Raw genomic sequence first — 18,212 nt, forward strand, 5'->3', positions numbered from 1 at the left:
TATTTTTTTTCCTTTGTAAATTCTTACTGTGTAAGTAAGTAAACACAAAATCACATCAAAATGTAAATATATATATATAAACTGAACACATTTAAGTATGTTGTTTCTTTTTTCCATGTTCAGCATTTGATTTGATTTCATCATCAAAAACTGATACACAGAACTGACATTCATGCTAATTATAAAGTATGTTTTACAGTTGGTTCAAGGAGAGCATTAAAATCCAGTCGAATGCATTTCACAAAAGTGCTATTTGTAAACAAGATTTACATATAAAAAAAAAATGAAATTGGAATCAAAGAAAATCTTGTTAATAGGTTAGTTTCTGTAGCCATGAACTAAGACGCATAATCAATCCTAATCATATTCGAGAAAAGTGAAGCATATTTTTCAAATAAAAAGGAGTTAACTTTACGTTAGTCAAGCTATAACAATTATATTATTCAGCTCTTGAAACAAAAAGATTGAAACAAAAAGATCCCCCCCCCAAAAAAAACCCCCACTAAATCCCCGCCAATCTCTACTTAAATCCGCATAAATTTGCATATTCATGGCATTAGATCCTCAGTTTGAACAGAGCTAAGCAGAGATTGGGGGCCTAAATGTGCTCTGTACTGAAAATATCTCAATGAGGCGACGGTAGCAAGCAGTGTCTCCGAAACGGGCTTTCAGAATAATGTCTATTGTCAGCTTGTTCCCATGTAGTTGTAATGGACCAAAACCTAGATCATAACTCTGGAAAAAAGATTCAGACCCAGCCAATTGACCTATCGCCGTTTGCAAGTTAGCCTGCCCCTTAGACAACCCTATGGAATTTTTGTAACGCAAGTTTTGTTTGTCTCAGATGTTGCGCGATCCGCGTCCATTTGTATATAAATTGGACAATATTTCACAAGGCGCGTTGACGCGATTCTAACGCGATTCTAATGCGATTCTACCGCGATAGGTCAATTACTTTCATAGTGACAGAGTACCGGGAAGGTCCTGCAAAACCAATGGTAAAAACCCTCACTTACCAGTGACCTTCCCTGGTACCCTGCCCAGCGATCTACCTGTGTTTTCAATACAGAGCATCATTTAGCGGACTTGTGTGGCATGTTCTCAGACTGACTGGTACCCAGATCGGTTGGAGCGGCTTCGTCCAATCAGATAGGCAATCAGGACGATGATGACCAGGCCGGCCAGGGCGCAACCCACGGCGATCGGCACGATGTTACTGACGTCATTGTCTGCAGCGCAGTCAGAAGCTGGTGAGACAAACCAAGGAAATATAGTGGGACTTCAAGTCCAACATGCTGCACTACAGTGCCTCAAAACTGCAGGTCAGTACAGTGGAACACTGCTAAAATGAACACAGCAGGATCCTAGAAAATTGTTTGTAATAGCGATCATTCGGTACAGTGATTTTAAGCTGCCGGTGCTCCGGGACTCACTTTTCAATGAATAGCGCCCTTTAGAACTTCACCCTGCACGCCCTGGTTGTTACTGAAAGACGACTTTAAACACATGTGCCGACTATTGAATTATGTAATTACACAGTTTTTGAGTTTACTCCCTACAGCAATGGATGGCTTTCCCCTACCACTCTTTGGGGAAATAATAGCCACTTGTCACTCTTCTGTTGACATTTTTTTCAACAACAATATCTAGCACATTTTGTACACAAAAACCTCGGGAGCCAAGGTGGAGACGAATGTTTGGTAAAGCGGTGTTCCGAATAGCAACGCTCCACTGTGTTGCGATTACTTTGGTGCATGTGATCCTTGTCTATCGATCACACAGTAGGCTTTGACCGCTCAGACCATCATTTGTTCGCTGGGTGACCACAGTAGCTTGTTCAAACTTGGTCATAAGCACCCAGAGAAATGTACACTAACTAAAGGTGGGAGGCGCTTATTGTCATATCTGCAACAGCCCGCTTTGTTTTCGTTCATTAGTTTGGTTTACTGCATTCGTACGATGCTCAGGATACTTGCGTATCGGAAAACTTCCAATGCTCAGGGCCGTGCCATGGCCGAAAAGTTTGGTTTCTGTACACAGTCGGTTTGCACAGACTTGTTGGAGAGTTGGTGCGGGGCGGCCTCGTTTTTATTATTTGTGGGCATGCCCCCCTCTTAGAGTGAGAAGCATAGCAGGGTTTGTGCCCTTTGAGGGCATCGGACCTCACCGGGGCCGTGTGATGTCCCCGAGGATGTGATAGTGCCGCCTCAAACAGTGTATTGGCCCCTCCCATTTTCTATAAGCCCCTCCCAGTTTTTACAAGCCCCTCCCTCAGGATGCAAACAAAAGTGCTGCAGGAATAATTCCCTTTAAGATTTTTTTTCCACTTTTCAAATAAACCACAACGAGAACCTGACTTGTGGAACCGCCAACATAGGGCTGAATATCTCAGTTGGTAGAGCACTGGAACGGCAATCCGGAGGTCACAGGTGCAAAACCCCGCTCCAGTCAAATTTTGTGGTGAACTTTGAATATAATTATTTTATTTTATTTTAACTTACGATTTCCGAGGCCTCCGCCCTTGACCTGCTCAGCGAAAGGCTGCAGCTTGAGCTTCATGAAGGTTGCGTTGACGTTCATGGCCATGATGTCCTGGTTTGCGTTGCACATGTAGTAATTGCCAGCTGTGGAATCAAAGCGCGCCGTGTTGTTGAAGACGGTCATCATCTTGGCTGAATTTGGTAAAAAAAAAAACAAGGAACAAAATGGCAGAGTTAGACAATGTGCTGCACGAACGATTAGCTGAGCAAATCTGAAAAGTGCTATTGAAACAAAAGAAACAAATTGAACATTTTTAAACCTAACCGCCCTGAATCCTTCAAACTCCTCTTTGCCCAAGTGGAGGAATTTGGAGGACTGAGGTTACATGGCAAAAGTCTGTTACTGATTTCGTAGGATGCACTTTGTCAAGGTCTTGGGTCGGACCTTGTGTTGTTTTTGCTCAGCCATGCATAAATATAGGCCAGGATTATGCTTGAAATCCTCCGTACTGCTCCAGGATGTCACTGGCCAAGCCTCAACATATTGACAGTCACTGCCGCAGGATTTTGCAGGATTCAGGCAGTGGTCACCCCTCCACGGACCATATTCAAGAAATAATGGAGGAATTTGCAGGATTGAGGCTATATGCTAGTTTTCCCACGAGGCCAATTGGACGATTTTGCAGGATTGAGGCTACATCCTAGCAAAAAGGCCCGGGGAGGGGAGTTAGGGTTAAACTGTGCCTCAAATTATTTCCAAAAATTGGCGAGAACCTCTGACGTCAGGAAGCCCTTACCCATTGATTTATTGAGGCCCGGGAAGTAGGCGTCATCCATCATGAACTCCAGGCTGAAGTTTGTCATGGAGTAGCTCTTGTCTTTCTTCATGGTGAATTCCAGGGTCATGACCCAGTCTTTGATGGGCTTCAGGTTTTCAGGGGAGAAGGCGCCGACAAACATGGCCACAGTGTCGCCGCAGGTGGACTCGGCGGTGTCTAGGGTGGTGTTGGGAAGGTAGTAACCCACTTTGCTCATCTCAGTTTTCTGATAGAAATTTAACAAAAAAGTTTTACGTTAGGCCAAAACAAAAAAGAAGTCTCCGGTTTCTGGTATGGAGCTTGCCCAAAAAGTGGTGCGGCGACGCGGCTTTTTTTTTTTATCTGTTTTTTTTGCTTCAAATGTCGGCTGAGGACTGCAATTGGTGCCCGACTAAACTTAGTGAAAATATATGGGAGTCCAGAGAGGCCACATAAAGCTTATTCTCGATCATAACCCCATCTAAAAACACGTTAAAATTGTGCAGCAGCAGGATTCCAGTCAAACCAGTGAGTTTGGCAGTTTTGAGACATCATCTTTTATCAACAGCTCTGGCTACGAACGATTAAAAGTATCTGACTTTTGGGACTCTCTCTCTCTCTCAATAAGAAAAATCAAATTCTATCCTAGAATATCGCCATGTAATCCTAGGACATCTCTGTTTGGTTTGGACAGTCAAGGCTTCTTACTTATCCAAGTGCCTGAGACGAAGGTAGTGCTGGGAAAGAAGCTAACATTTTGAAGCAAAAACGTTTTTAATGAGAGCACTGCTCCAAGGGAGAGATTTAATCCCAACCCTCAAGGATTTAGAATGATTAATAGACTAAAAAAACCAACTTACACCCCCGACTTCCTTTTGGTAGGAGATGATGAACTGAGCTTGAAACTGCATCATCATGCATGTCTTGTTGTCTCTGGTGATAGTCCAGTTACCCATAGGGACCGTGGGGGGCTTTGCAGTTGGCGTGTCCTGAACGCACTGGCTCACTGGGATAACAAAAAAAGGTACGGGGAAAAAAATGTTACAATTCCAAACATTCCTTTTGACGAGAAGGGCGTACAGTTGGTTACACTTCACAACCAACCAGGTTCTGACTGGCTTTACAAAATAAGTTTTTTTTTTATCGAGCATGAAAGTTCGTTTCCTGTCCCATTTTTATATCAATTAAATAAAAGATAGCTTTTTCAGACTTTGGTTACAGAGCTCGTATCGGGAGCTTGCGACACCATCACGGTTGTCTTTATCAACTGGTGGTGTTGAGGCCCTCGCGTGACCAAGCTTGGTCACACGACAGGAGGCGATTTTTTTTTTTAATTTCACCTTATGGTCTTTAAAGGGAATGTACATCATTGGCTTTTGCTGTAATTTTCAGAAATGAACTATTTGAGGGGTTAGTATAATAGATCAAATATTGTTTAACTGACATGTTTGAAGTTTTGTGTTCGAAAATGCTTGGAAAAAACCAAGAAAAACAAAAATGTTTAAGTAGTCTGGTTCCCTGACTCCACTAAAGATAAAATGGATCAATTTATAGATGTCGGAAAATTGTAAGGTAAGGGAACCAGTCCAGCTGGCCTGCACCAGTTCAAGAACATGTAACCAATAGCAAACAAAATTTGGACTGAAAAAAAATTGTAAATTTGGAGTTTTAGTTGAAAAATAGTTAGGTTTTTACAACGGTGGTCGGCTGACCATCGTTGGAAATGTATACAAAAATACCATTTTCTTGAAAACGACTTGACACCAGGTGCCATAATTTTACAGGATGCTTTAGACTGTCATTTACCAACATCCTTGTAAGGTATTTCGTAAAAACTTGGTAGGTTTATTTTTTCGATGTTTGCAAATGTTGTATATTCCCTTTAAGCAATGAAATGAGTCTGATAGAGAAATAATTATAACGAGAAATATAGTCTGACACATCTTGACTGCGTTTCTTGGCACTTGTCATTTCTCCGAGTGCAGCAAGAACACCTGGTTTGGCATGGATTAGATTATTTGATACATGCAAATTTGCAGGAAAACTGGATGAAATTTCGAATAACAAAACAAGACACATGTGTTCCAGTTATTGTCACAGCCACATGGACAGCTTCTGCACAGTCCATGCCATCCAGCCAGAGTTTTGCGACAAAAAGGTACGAGGTCAAGAGCATCTTCTTACCGTTTCCGAAGGTCATGTGCACATCAAACGGTTGGATCTTCAAGTCGGTGTAGCTCAGAGCAAACTTGTTCTCCTTGAATTCTACTTTCTGCATGGCCGAGCACTTGTAGTAATCCCCTAGACCAGTCTGGAACTGATCCGTGAGCGCGCCACCGTAAGTAACGATCTTACCTGAAGAAAACAAAAAAACAGGGACAACAATTTTAGTGACGGACAACAGTGACAGACTACAGTTTCAGTAGCAGAGAATTTCTGCAACGAAATGCAACACAGCTTTGAATTTTGGTGCTGCCATAAAAATAATACAAAAAAACAGAAAAAAAAGGTTAAGGACTCTCGTTTCTTTAAAGAAGCAAACTAAAGGTTGTGTTCATACTACAAGACATTGAAGGTGACGAAAATATTGTGCAAAGAAAAAAAAAAATGTGGTTTCAATATGACGTTCATGGGTGTTTTTTCTAGAGGGGGGGCAAAGCACATTTACCCCACGAAATCCCTGTACTTTTCCAGCATATTCTCAAGTTATCATTTTTCAAGGGTGGGCAGGGCATTTGCCCCCCACCCATTAAATTAACAGCAAAAATGACTTCGCCTCTTTTTCTTTTATTTTCGACCCCTTTATTTCTTCTTTTTTTGCTTTTCCAGGGGGGCAAGCGCACCCCTTGCAACCCCCCCCCCCCCCCTCGTGACACCCATGGTGATGTTATACATTATCCGAGGACTCGCTGCGCTAAAAAAAAAAGATGCACTGGCTTCAACCGAGCATGCCCAGAACCTACCAGCGTCCTTGCTATCCGGGAAGTGGGTTTTATCGTGCATCAGCTTAGCCGTGGCGTTGACAAGGGAGAAGGTTTTCGTCTTGTTGTCGACTTGGTACACCTGCATGAAGGAGTTTTGATCGAAGGTCAGTGCCAAGACAGCCTGGGCCATAGGGGCGTTGCTATCCTCACAATGACTGTTGGCCAGGTCAATGCGGGCATCTGCGGGAAGCATGACGGTAAACGTACCCTGAAAAATTGAACAAAACAGAACACAAACAACAATGAGGTTTTATGTTACTTGCAAACACATTTTTTTTGTAAATCTTAAAATTAATGTGGCCTGACGTTGCGACCTTAGCAAGTTCTTCTTCAGAGGCTAAAACAGAAATGACAGAGGTACATACATGAACATGGGGGTGCACACAAACATGCAGGGCTGAAAGAAGAAACACAAAAGGAGGATTAAGTGGGAAAGGTGTGGAAAGATGCAGGGGAGGGTGGATGAGAGAACAAAGAAACAAAGGGAGATGGCAAACCACAAGGGGTCTGGTATGAACAGGGGAGGGACCAGAAAGGGGAAGGATCAAAGGTCACAGGGAGTGGGAACGGACAAAAGAGTGTGGGAGTGAAGGGATGATGCGGGGGGGGGGGGGGGGGGGGGGTATGGGGGTGGAAAGGGATGAAAGATGGGGGAAGATGGGTAAACACAAACAAGGAAGACCAGATGGATTATCTGTAACATTTTTTTTGTATCCATTATCTCACATGATTTGTTTGAGCACAGATATAAAAGTCTTTACTAAAAAAAAAATATTAAAATGGATTGCACGATGCGAAACAATCCAAGAAAGACACATGTAACACACATTCCTGGGCACTTGCAAGATTGGAAGCAACTTCTTCTTGTACTTCCAACATGACACAGATCTAACATAGGAGGAAATTATTCAAACCGCCCCTTGTCTATCGCGGAGCATTATTTATAGATCTTATTTCTGTGGTTGGGTGCACCTTGCTCACCATTTTCGAGTCGTTTTTTGTGTATTCCCCGGTGAAGGTCAGTTGGAAATCTGCCAGCAGGCAAAAGTTACCCTTCTCTTTCAGGGACCAGTGGGCTCCGTCTGCTACGCAAGGGCTCTCTGAAACGACAAGAACAGGAGACATCTTGAAGGCGATACACAACGTTTGCTTTCGCCGTAATTTTCAGAAGTGGATGGATGTAGGGGGTCAGTAGCTTATACAAAATATTGTTACACTGACTAGTTTGAAATTTTGTGTTCATAGATGCTGGATACACACAAAAAAACTATCTTGTAGTCTGGTTCCCGGACCCCACTTTTGATGAAACAGAGCAATTTATAGACGCCGGAAAATTGTAAGGTCATGCTGTCTAGTTGGCTTGTACCCATTCACACATGTACTAAAATAAATGCGGACTAACTAAATATGGTAAATTGGGGGCAGTTTTGAAAAAAAAAAAATCCAACACTAGTCAGCCGACCATTAATACAAAATTAATACAAAATTCCACTTTTTTTTTAAAAATGTCAGCACACCAGGTGCCATGATTTCACAGGATGTTTTAGACTGTCATTCACTAACAGTCCAGTAAGGTATTTTATAATATTGATGTTTGCAAATGTTGTATATTCCCTTTTAAACAGGCATGCAACTGGGAAATCACAAAAAAAGAGGAAATTCAAATTTTCCCCCGACTTTGTACAGTGTTTTTCTATTCTCAATGGCACACATGGGAAGTACAAAAAGAGGAAATCAGCTGATCCGAGGAAAAGTTGCATGCCTGTTTAAAGCTAACACAATCTACTTGCAGTCTTTGAACCGGACAGGAACGCAACCAATTAACGCTCAATTATCAAGATTTGAGACACCTGTTTACCTTGGCCGAATGTTTTGTCCACTTCATACGGCTGCACCTTCAGCTGGGAGAAGGTAAACTTAAAGTCGTTGGCCTTGTAAGCAATCTGCTCGGTGGACGCACACTTGAAGCTGTATCCAAAATCAGCCTTGAAGAAGTCTCCCATGGTGACACCGCCGTACTTGACTGCCCCTGATTATGATGAGATGGGAAACAGGGTCACGCAGGTTGGAGTTAGCTGTTACTTTGTGCGGTATTTTCCACACTACACGAGAAAGCTGCCACACACTCTTACGAAATGCCAAAGAAATTGCCGTCATCTGACAAGTAAGTAAGGCTTTGCATCGGAGTCGAGTCTTTTGATGAGGGACTCGAGTCGAGTCATTTGCTTGCAGTGACTCGAGTCGAGTCGAGTCATTTACTCAAAGGGACTCAAGTCGAGTCGAGTCACCAAAAATTTTGACTCGAGTCGGACTCGAGTCGAGTCATTGACTCGAGTCATTACAACTCTTGTCAATAGGTGAGAATGGCACAAAGACACCAGACCATTCCAGAGCTGGGGGTTGCTTAGCTAGCATAAGGCTTGCACCGAATCACGTTATTAAGCAACAGCATCTTTGGTCTGGCAAATTCAAATTTAAAATGTGCTATGCATTTGAGCAAGTCAGCGTATCGGACGTTTATTCAAATTAAATTTCGAAATGGCCTAGGGAACATGCTGCCCCTAGAGTGATTTGCTACCTGTGGTTTTGAACTCAACACACTGAGTATACAGTGCTTAAAACGTCGGTGAAGGGCAAAACCTAATTTGATATATATCACACCGACGCAAAATTCCATCTTATAATACCTGTGGTTTTGCTATCAGGGAAGTGTGCAGGGGAATGCGTCAGACTAGCGTTGGCAGATTTCAGCTGAAAGGTTTGGGCTTCGTTGTCCATGCTGAATTCCAAAGCCAAGCTGTCTGCACCTTCGGTCCAGGTCAGGAACATGATGGCGGTCTGTGAAGGCCAGCCACACCTGCTCTTCTTGGCATCGACTTTGGCGTTCTCTGGCATCTCAAAGTTAAAGTCCACCTGTAGTAGGCAAATAAAACACACTACTTCGTAAAGGCCTGTGTTAAAATGAGGATGACGAAAATTTGCACCATTGTGCAATTATGGGCACCATTGTGAAGGAAAGCTTTTATGCAGATTTTAATATACACCGGTGCATGTAGCAATACATTTTTAAAGATTTAGGTAAAAGGGACCAGATTTCATAGGAGTCCAAATTTTTATATGACACTGGCAAAGTGTTTCAGACCAGCCAGCCGGTCTTTATCATCCGTTTAAGACCAGCCACGTGACAGGCTCTTGACCAATAGGAATGGGTAAACTGTCTTAGGTATTTATATATACAAATTAACTGACAATCTACCCCCTGAAAAAAAGAAGAAGATATTTAAAAAAAAATATAAAAATTAAATCAATGAAATCAATGTAAGCCATGCGATCTTGTAGTTCTTACCATGGATGTGTTCTTGAGCTCATACGTGCCTGAGAACCCTGCATAAAACTGGGCCAGAAAGCACACCTGCCCATCGGCGCTCGTCACGTTATAGGTAAAAAATGGGGGCGGCACGGTGGTGGGGCCCGGTGTCGGGCTTGTGGGTGCTGCCGTCGTTTTGGGTGCTGCGGTGCTTGCATTTGTTGCTGGTCTTGCAGTTGGCGCAGTGGCAGTCCCAGCAGTTGTTGCTGGCCCTGCAGTTGCCGCAGTTGCAGTTGCAGTTGATGCAGGTGTTGCTGTTGTCGGTACTGCAGTTGCTGCAGTTGCTGTTGTAACCTTTGGTGCTTTGGTTGTAGCCCCAGTTTTTGCCTTTGAAGTGGGTCCCTCTGTGAGTTTCTTAGTAGGAGCAGTGGTGGCTGCAGACTCGGTGTTCTGCGCTGCGCCTGAAAAGGAACAACAAACAAACATGATTTATAGCTGGAGTCCATCATTTGCAGCTATCCAAAAAGTAACTGGCGTAATTCTTGTTGATAAACATACTTGGTTGAAAGATAATGAGGGGACTAAACTCCCTGTGAAATTATTCTTTCAGGAAAGCTGTCACTTTGAAGAAATCAACAGAAGGCGGCCCTTACAACGGTGCTTCTTAAGACGCACTGTATGAAATTTAAATTAGTGTTTTGTTTTGCAGTGAAGCGCACGCAAGCATTGGCACGACGCACACGCGCGGTTGCTATAATTTGTCGGATCAGTGCGCGACATCGCGTAGCTGCAATCGGCTCATTCAGAACGTGTCTCGGACGCTGAATTCAGGCCCAATTCAAAACATGATTCAGCAACTTTAGACTTGAAATCAAGATCCTAGAATGCTGTTTTTCTCGGAATGTACAGCTGAAGCTGAGCTGAAACTTCATCAGGTTAGTTGTTCAGTATCCTTCATTAGATTTTGAGCACGTTTGTTGCTTCAAACGAACAAAATGCACAAATTACAAATGATGGACTATACCTTTAATGCTAGGTGTATTTGATACTAAATAAAAATCACACATGTTTGGACTTGTCAGAAAGTGTATACATGCACACGCCAGATGCATTCCGCATACAAACTTTAAGGGTCCATGAAGTGAATTTTTCTGAGGAACATATTTTTTTGGTAAGTTTCTATTTCTTTTGAATGTTTAAAAAATGGATGTGCGCAGTCCTTTAAACGTTTTCCTTCTTTTCTCGGACAAGCACGACAAGTGAGGGTTTTGCAGCTGTGATGTCATTCCAGGAAGACACTGTTCAGTTTAGGGTTTCCTGTTCCCGTAGTGACCTCAAAAATGTGCTTATTGAAAGCATTTGTGAAAAAAATGTTTGCTCATTGGCTTACTGGCATGTAGGGTCAACTGGGGTAAAAACGCCCATGGGGTAAAAACGCCCATGGGGTAAAAACACCCACTACAGCTAGATTATCCCTAACCCACCTCACTCCTCCAAAATCCTCCTGGCGGTTTTGGAGGATTCTAGAGGATTGAGGATGAATGGTGATTGAATCAAATGAGGATTCTGGAGGATTGAGGATGAATGGTGATTGAAGCACATGAGGATTTTGGAGGATTGAGGATGAATGGTGATTGAAGCACAAGAGGATTTTGGAGGATTGAGGATGAATGCATTTTGAGGCAGGACTGTCTGATGATTTTGAAGGATTTGGCGTTGGTTATCCTTCATTTAAACACGAGTGCAAAGTTTTGGGATGAGGAGGATTTTGGAGGATTGAGGATGAATGCATTTTGAGGCAGGACTGTCTGACAATTTTGAAAAATTTAGGCGGAGTTGCAAAATTTTGGAAAATTTTGGAGGATTTTGGAGGATTGAGGATGGTTGTAAGCAACAAGGGCCTAGGGGGTTAGGGTTAAAGGTTCTTTAAATACTTAGTAATAGGTGCCATTTCTACTACAACTACAACTTAGTAACAGAACGGATCGATTCCAATAATTACTCTTCCAGATGAGTGGAAGAACATGATCTTTTAAGACATACATCATTTACATGTACTTCACTGGTGTATCAAATAATCAAATTTGATTGCTTTTAAAGAGAAAATCGTTGACCCTAACCCTCCTCAATCCTCCATCGTCCTGGCGGTAATATTTTGGAGGATTTTGAAGACTTGAAGCAGTAGGTTTCCTTCATTTGAACATTACCGCAAAACTTGGAGGATTTCGGAGGATTGAGGATGATTCATAGCAAAAAAAGACCTCGGAATTTAGGGGTTTAGGGTTTAAGGGGCAGATTGATTTCTGAAGACTTTCTTAAGGGGTCTATTATTCTACTGTTTTCTACGCCATAAGGAACGCTAATCTGTTACACGGTGCCCTCTGGAGACATGTGCACAATAGGGAACAAAAGACTGTATACGTCTCCACCATGTCCACAGGGCAATTTCTATAGGTGAATACATCTCCACAAGGTTATCACGAAATATGGATTTTACTCAAAACTAGGAATTTCCAAGGTGTGTGTTGATCCATCGCAAATTGAAGTATTTTATGTAAGGGATATTGAGTCCGAATTTCAGCGGAGGAAATTCATTCTGGTTAAAACAGGAGCATTTTGAAAGTTCACTTTCAAACTCAAAAACTTTAGTACACGAGAACAAAGACACTCCACAAGGATACAAATTTCAGTGTAACGTACACGTACAGTGCACTTCAGTATCCTTCACATATGTACATGTACTTTGGGTTATACTATCCAATGAGCACTGTTCTACATTTCATTTTTCACCTGTTCCTAATGTACACACATTGTACACGTATGTGTACAAGTATACATTTCCACGCTTATTTCCTGTTAAAATTGTATGGTTCATGCTTTTCCTTGAACTTTAACTTCACTCAAACACGAGGCAAGCGATTACGTGACAGGGGCCCGTTTCATGGTCTTTGACCTCAACTTTCTTCCTTGAACAAGCCACGCTGACTGCGTGTTCAATGCCAACGAAAATCAAACAGAAAAGAGGCCTTGCCTTGTGAACAGGCAAACTACACATTTGTACATTCATGCTCATGTACACAAAACATGTCTATTGTTCAAACATGCTTCGGGAATATCTGTCCACAATCTGATGTACTCCTCCTGTGTTCTTCACTTCAGCAAGAAGTCGAAACTCAAAAAAAAAATGACTGACTTCACACACAAAATTTGGGTGGACAATCAAATACATTGAGTGGAAGCCTGTTCAACGTCTCGTTATGGTGGGCCAACTGGCTCAAAATCAGACAAATCGGGGTTCTAGATCAAGCAAACAATTCCACCACAACCTTTGACCTGATGCTAATGTATCATAGCCATAAAAATTGGGTTTAGAATACTGCATTTTTGGACAATTTTCTTTAGTCAGCCAACCTGGTGAGGTCACAAATGATTTACTGTGTTCACCCGATCAGCTCGTGGGTGGTAGGTCATTCCAAACATTTGGGGTGTATCTTACTTTCCTATCCCCGTTTCATCTGACATCCACGAATCTATTTCTGATGAACTCCTGAAAGCAGTCGTCTTTCAAGAGTGATTATGAATAGCAAACTACATGTAAACTACAAATAAACAATTGTTTGGTAGAGTACATGTACAATGTACAATATGTATATCACTTGTCACTTGTGCATTTTAATCTAAAGAAGGGTGTTTAACATCTAATAAACCTGATGAACTTTTAGCTCAAAAAATGCTGTATTTTCTGAGAAAACAATAGCTAAAATTCAAAAGTTGCCGAGTCACGTTTGAATTGCACCCAAAATCAGCATCTGGGACACATTCTCATTCAGCCAATTGCAGCTTTACGTACACGATGTCACAGTACTGAACTGACGAATTGTAGCATTTCTGAATTAATAAAAAATAGTACATGTAACTGTACTAACGGAAATTTCCCAATTTTTTTTTAGAAATAACCTTGGAGTTAGGGTTTCAATGTACTTCAACATGAATATGTACATGTACAATGTGCTTGAAAATTTCCACATTATTTGAAGATGACAAACATCCTATAAAAAAATGCTGAGGAGTCAAAAATTGTTGGTCATGTTGGTCCAGCATGATGTCACAAAGCACGTGTTCTTCAGTTACATCATGCACCACATTTACCAGTTCCATCAGTTGACCTTTAGCAGTTAACCTTTGTCATCATCCACTTGCCCCCCCCCCCCCAACCAAAAACAAATACTTACAACCTACATGTACGTCAATGCCAGCGTACACATACAGAGTATCTGTCATGTGACTACATGACAAACTTACAGTAGTCAAAATCACGCCCTTTACGTGTGGCCTCCATTTTAAAGATTAGAATAATGGGATCAAAGGCCGAAGAACTATTGTACACAATCCATGTCCTTCATTTACGTTTGTCAACTAGATTCTCCTTGTTAAGTGTACAAACTTAACAGCCTACATTTGTAATTGTATGAATTTCTAATTTCTTATACACATTTGGGGATTTCCCGGGGGGGGGGGGGGTCTTTCCAATCTTTTTGGTTGGGCGTGGGCCCAGGCCTACAGGTACATATTTTTCGGAATAACTCTTACAGTAATTTCAGTGTAGACAAAAAAAAAACCAACATGATCGAGAAAATTTGGAAAGGAACCCAGCCTTATGACAGAGTGCTGCTTGTTGTTGACAAGTTTCTTTTCTTTTAGAAAACAATATGGCTAATCGACCTCCCTCATAAACAGCCATCTTTGTAGGAAAATTGCAACTGCTTGTACGACGCCCCGTCAGGTGCATTTGCACGCAGTGTGGAAAATCTCTAAAAACGCGGGCATGTTGCTTGACATTTCTTCAAAATACAGCGCAGCCGATGCGCGTCACGAAAATTTGACGCCCAAAATGCCGATGCATGGGACCATCTGTAGGAAGTGATATCATTTGAGAGAGACCTTCTGTACATGTTTTATTAATCTTTTAAGTTTTTAACAATTAATTGTAAATTGGGCTCATACATGTTTTTGTACAATTGACAGGCTGTGGCAATTTTGTCAACTGAAGGTACAATGTACATGAACTTTGCCTTGACTGACAGTAACATGTACATTGTACAATGTATGGTGGCTTTACATGTGAGTACTGCCAAGCATGCCAAGTGCCTGGCCTGGCAATAGGCTTAATTGATTTAATTATTTAACCCTAACTGCCCTGAATCCTTCAAAATCCTCTTTGCCAAAGTGGAGGAATTTGGAGGATTGAGGTTACATGGCAAAAGTGCGTTACTGATTTTGTAGGATGCACTTTGTCAAGGTCTTGGGCCGGACCTTGTGTTATTTTTGCTCAGCCATGCATATAAATATAGGCCTGGATTACCCCTAACCCTGCCAAATGCAACAGGATGCACCAATGGTAAGAAGTTGTTGCAAGTTGTTGCATTTAGCAGTGTCCTGATCTGCATGCATTCCATGCCTGCATTCCGTTGCATTTGGCAGGGTAGGTACTTGGTACCAAGGCTGGCACTGCATTCTGTTGCATTTGGCAGGGCGCCTAGAGAATACCCCGTGGGGGTTAGGGAAATCCTCCGTACTGCTCCAGGATGTCACTGGCCAAGGCTCAACATATTGACAGTCACAGCTTGACAGTCACAGCCATAGGATTTTGCAGGATTCAGGCAGTGGTCACCCCTCCACGGACCATATTCAAAAAATAATGGAAGAATTAGCAGGTTTGAGGCTATAATGCTATTTTTCCATGGGGCCAATCGGAGGATTTTGCAGGATTGAGGCTACATCCCAGCAAAAAGGCCTGGGGAGTTAGGGTTTAACCCTAACCATAGAGCTAGCCCTAACCCACCTCACTCCTCCAAAATCCTCCTGGCGGTTTTGGAGGATTCTAGAGGATTGAGGATGAATGGTGATTGAATCAAATGAGGATTCTGGAGGATTGAGGATGAATGGTGATTGAAGCACATGAGGATTTTGGAGGATTGAGGATGAATGGTGATTGAAGCACAAGAGGATTTTGGAGGATTGAGGATGAATGCATTTTGAGGCAGGACTGTCTGATGATTTTGAAGGATTTGGCGTTGGTTATCCTTCATTTAAACACAAGTGCAAAATTTTGGGATGAGGAGGATTTTGGAGGATTGAGGATGAATGCATTTTGAGGCAGGACTGTCTGACAATTTTGAAAAATTTAGGCGGAGTTGCAAAATTTTGGAGGATTTTGGAGGATTGAGGATGGTTGTAAGCAACAAGGGCCTAGGGGGTTAGGGTTAAGGGAATACACAACATTTGCTTTTGCTGTAAGTTTCAGAAATGGATAGACTTGGGGTTAGTATTTTGTAGCAAATATTATTTAAACTGACTTGTTTGAAGTTTTGTGTTCGTAGATGCTGGAAAACCCAAGAAAAACTAGAGATCTATGTCTGTTTGCAACAGAACATAGGGCTTTTCCGCATTATGATTTTTTTTTTCATCAATAACACGTCCCTGACAATGCATGTGCAATGTTTGAATCGAATCAGACCTGGCTTGAACAGGTTCCTGTATTGGTAGTGTAAGAAACTGTGACAATTGTAAATTAATTGAAAGGATTTTCCTCACAAACTTTTTCTTTGTATGACCGAAAACACAAAAGTATAGTGTACAGATACATAGTACATGTGTTGTACAGCCTAGTAAATACACCATTTTTTTGTCTAGTTTTCAAGTGAATTTTCCAAAATTAAACCAACTGTCTTTTAAAAAGCAGACATTCATACCTTGATATATCCCATCTATAAATAAAAAGACATTTATATAATTGCGAAACAAAACAAACATTTCAGCCTTTTCAGCCTAATCATGCTTATGGCATGCCGGCACAATTGCAGAATACCCCGCCACTCGATCTATCCACCTCGTAGCCGGCTACGAGGTCACGGTTGGTTGACCTCAATAAACTTTCTCAGCGCTACTTGTATGTACTATGCGTCATGCTCCATTGCACTCCCACTTCGTAACCGCGTAGCCGCCAACAGGGTAGTTGGTTTGGACATAGAATTTTTTCAGCAACTCCCATTCCTTTTGTGTTGCTTCGTTCTCAAGCATATTCGAGGGGACTCCCACTTCGTATCCGCGTAGCCGCCAACAGGGTGGTTGGTTTGGACTTAGAATTTTTTCAGCAACTCCCATTCCTTTTGTGTTGCTTCGTTCTCAAATAATGGACCCCCACTCAGTATCCGCGTAACTGGCATGGACTTGAATTGTTTCTTTTCCAGTGATTCCAACCTCGTAGCCAGAGAATTTAGGGGTGTGTTTCCGAGTGGCGGGGTATTCTGCAATTACTCCGGCATGCCATAGCATAGTGGGGCAAAATATGAACCAAAATTGAAGGGGGTGGGATATACTATAGACTCAGTTTTTTAGGCCTAGTTTAGTTAGGCCTAAATTAATTTCTTTTTGTAAACATCTGTGGGCATGGTGCCGGTGGCAAACGTGGGGCGGGGTTCGAACCCTTCACTGCACTTACAAACCACACCATATATATCACCACATCAACTGCCTCAATCAGTTTTAGCCCTCTATCAATGACTTTACTAGCATTACATTCCCAAAATGTACATTTGTTAGGCACACATTACGAGCATGACGAGTAGAACAATGCTCAGATGCTGAATATTTTCAACTAGAAACATTGCAACATCAATGATGAACTCATGACATGAAGTGTACAGTCATGACAGTATAGTATGCGGCGTACAACTCAAGTACAAGTGCAAGCACGGCCAAAATGCTGCAAGTTAAATACTTACCAAGCGCTACAAAAATAAGAAGTAGGACTGCTGTAAGAAGCTTCATTGTTATATATTACTCCACGTCTTTAAAATTGCAAAAAGGCTTTTTATTTGAGCTGTGGGCTGGCAGTCTTTGGGAAGTTTGATGTCTCTTCGCCAGTTTCCAGAAATCATGAAAGAACGACTGGTACCCGTACCACTCCGAAATTATACTGTTTCGATTGAGCAATAAGTCGGCTACCAGCTAAAAATGGTAGACACTGTCATGTGATTGTGAGCTTTTCCTTCTGTTGAACCTACTCCCTTTAATATCAAATTCTGCTGATTATTATTTCGATTATTAAATATATTGAATATACTCAGACAATCGAAAATGCAACTTTATTTCTTTGCTTTGTAACAGTACAAAAAACGCACTAGAAACTACTGAATCTGTTTGAAGTTGTCCATTGGAAGGAAAAAGTTGAGGTGTAAAATACTGCCGTTGAGTTGTCACGTGCATGATTTCACCACCAGGGACTGTGCGCTGGTGTACATTGTACATGTACATGTACTGCCACTGCATGCACTGCACGCATGCATAATAGCATACGCACACTGCAGCTAGCCACATTGTTTTACAGCACTGGTAGTGTCACGTACACTTGGGATCTCTGCAAATCATGGACGGCATAGACGTAATGCGCATGATCGCTGCTTCGTCGTTGTTGACCCGCAAGGCTTATGCCAAATACCTAATTTAAAAAAAAACGCATGCAGGTTTCTGGAGATTGTGACGAAACAAGATTAAAAGGCTGATATTTTGTACTTTAAAATCTAACTTTGTTTCTCCCAACCTAACAAATATATTATGTTCATGTCGCAATTATGTTCAGAAC

At 41.9% G+C, this 18,212-nt stretch overlaps 1 protein-coding gene across 3 annotated transcripts in view; it reads right to left on the reverse strand.

The window, feature by feature from the left end:
* LOC119723704 (lysosome-associated membrane glycoprotein 1-like) overlaps positions 1-17,551 on the reverse strand; it is a 43,819-nt gene extending 26,268 nt beyond the window's left edge. Inside the window, exons 1-11 of one of the 3 annotated variants that reach the window (XM_038194498.1) lie at positions 17,353-17,551; positions 9,608-10,029; positions 8,949-9,174; positions 8,120-8,290; positions 7,243-7,361; positions 6,241-6,469; positions 5,462-5,632; positions 4,138-4,283; positions 3,278-3,524; positions 2,502-2,672; positions 879-1,247 (exon numbers count right to left, since the gene is read on the reverse strand). In XM_038194498.1, the coding sequence (XP_038050426.1) occupies positions 1,102-1,247; positions 2,502-2,672; positions 3,278-3,524; positions 4,138-4,283; positions 5,462-5,632; positions 6,241-6,469; positions 7,243-7,361; positions 8,120-8,290; positions 8,949-9,174; positions 9,608-10,029; positions 17,353-17,398 (2,094 nt within the window). In that variant the 5' untranslated portion in view covers positions 17,399-17,551 and the 3' untranslated portion in view covers positions 879-1,101. Of the gene's footprint in view, positions 1-878; positions 1,248-2,501; positions 2,673-3,277; positions 3,525-4,137; positions 4,284-5,461; positions 5,633-6,240; positions 6,470-7,242; positions 7,362-8,119; positions 8,291-8,948; positions 9,175-9,607; positions 10,030-17,352 lie in introns of those variants that run through there. The other 2 variants (XM_038194499.1, XM_038194497.1) reach the window with 2 other exon arrangements.
* Between the last annotated feature and the right edge of the window lie 661 nt (positions 17,552-18,212).

The sequence above is a fragment of the Patiria miniata genome, unplaced genomic scaffold (genome assembly GCF_015706575.1).
Source record: "Patiria miniata isolate m_02_andy unplaced genomic scaffold, ASM1570657v1 HiC_scaffold_17, whole genome shotgun sequence".
NCBI classification, from domain to species: domain Eukaryota; kingdom Metazoa; phylum Echinodermata; class Asteroidea; order Valvatida; family Asterinidae; genus Patiria; species Patiria miniata.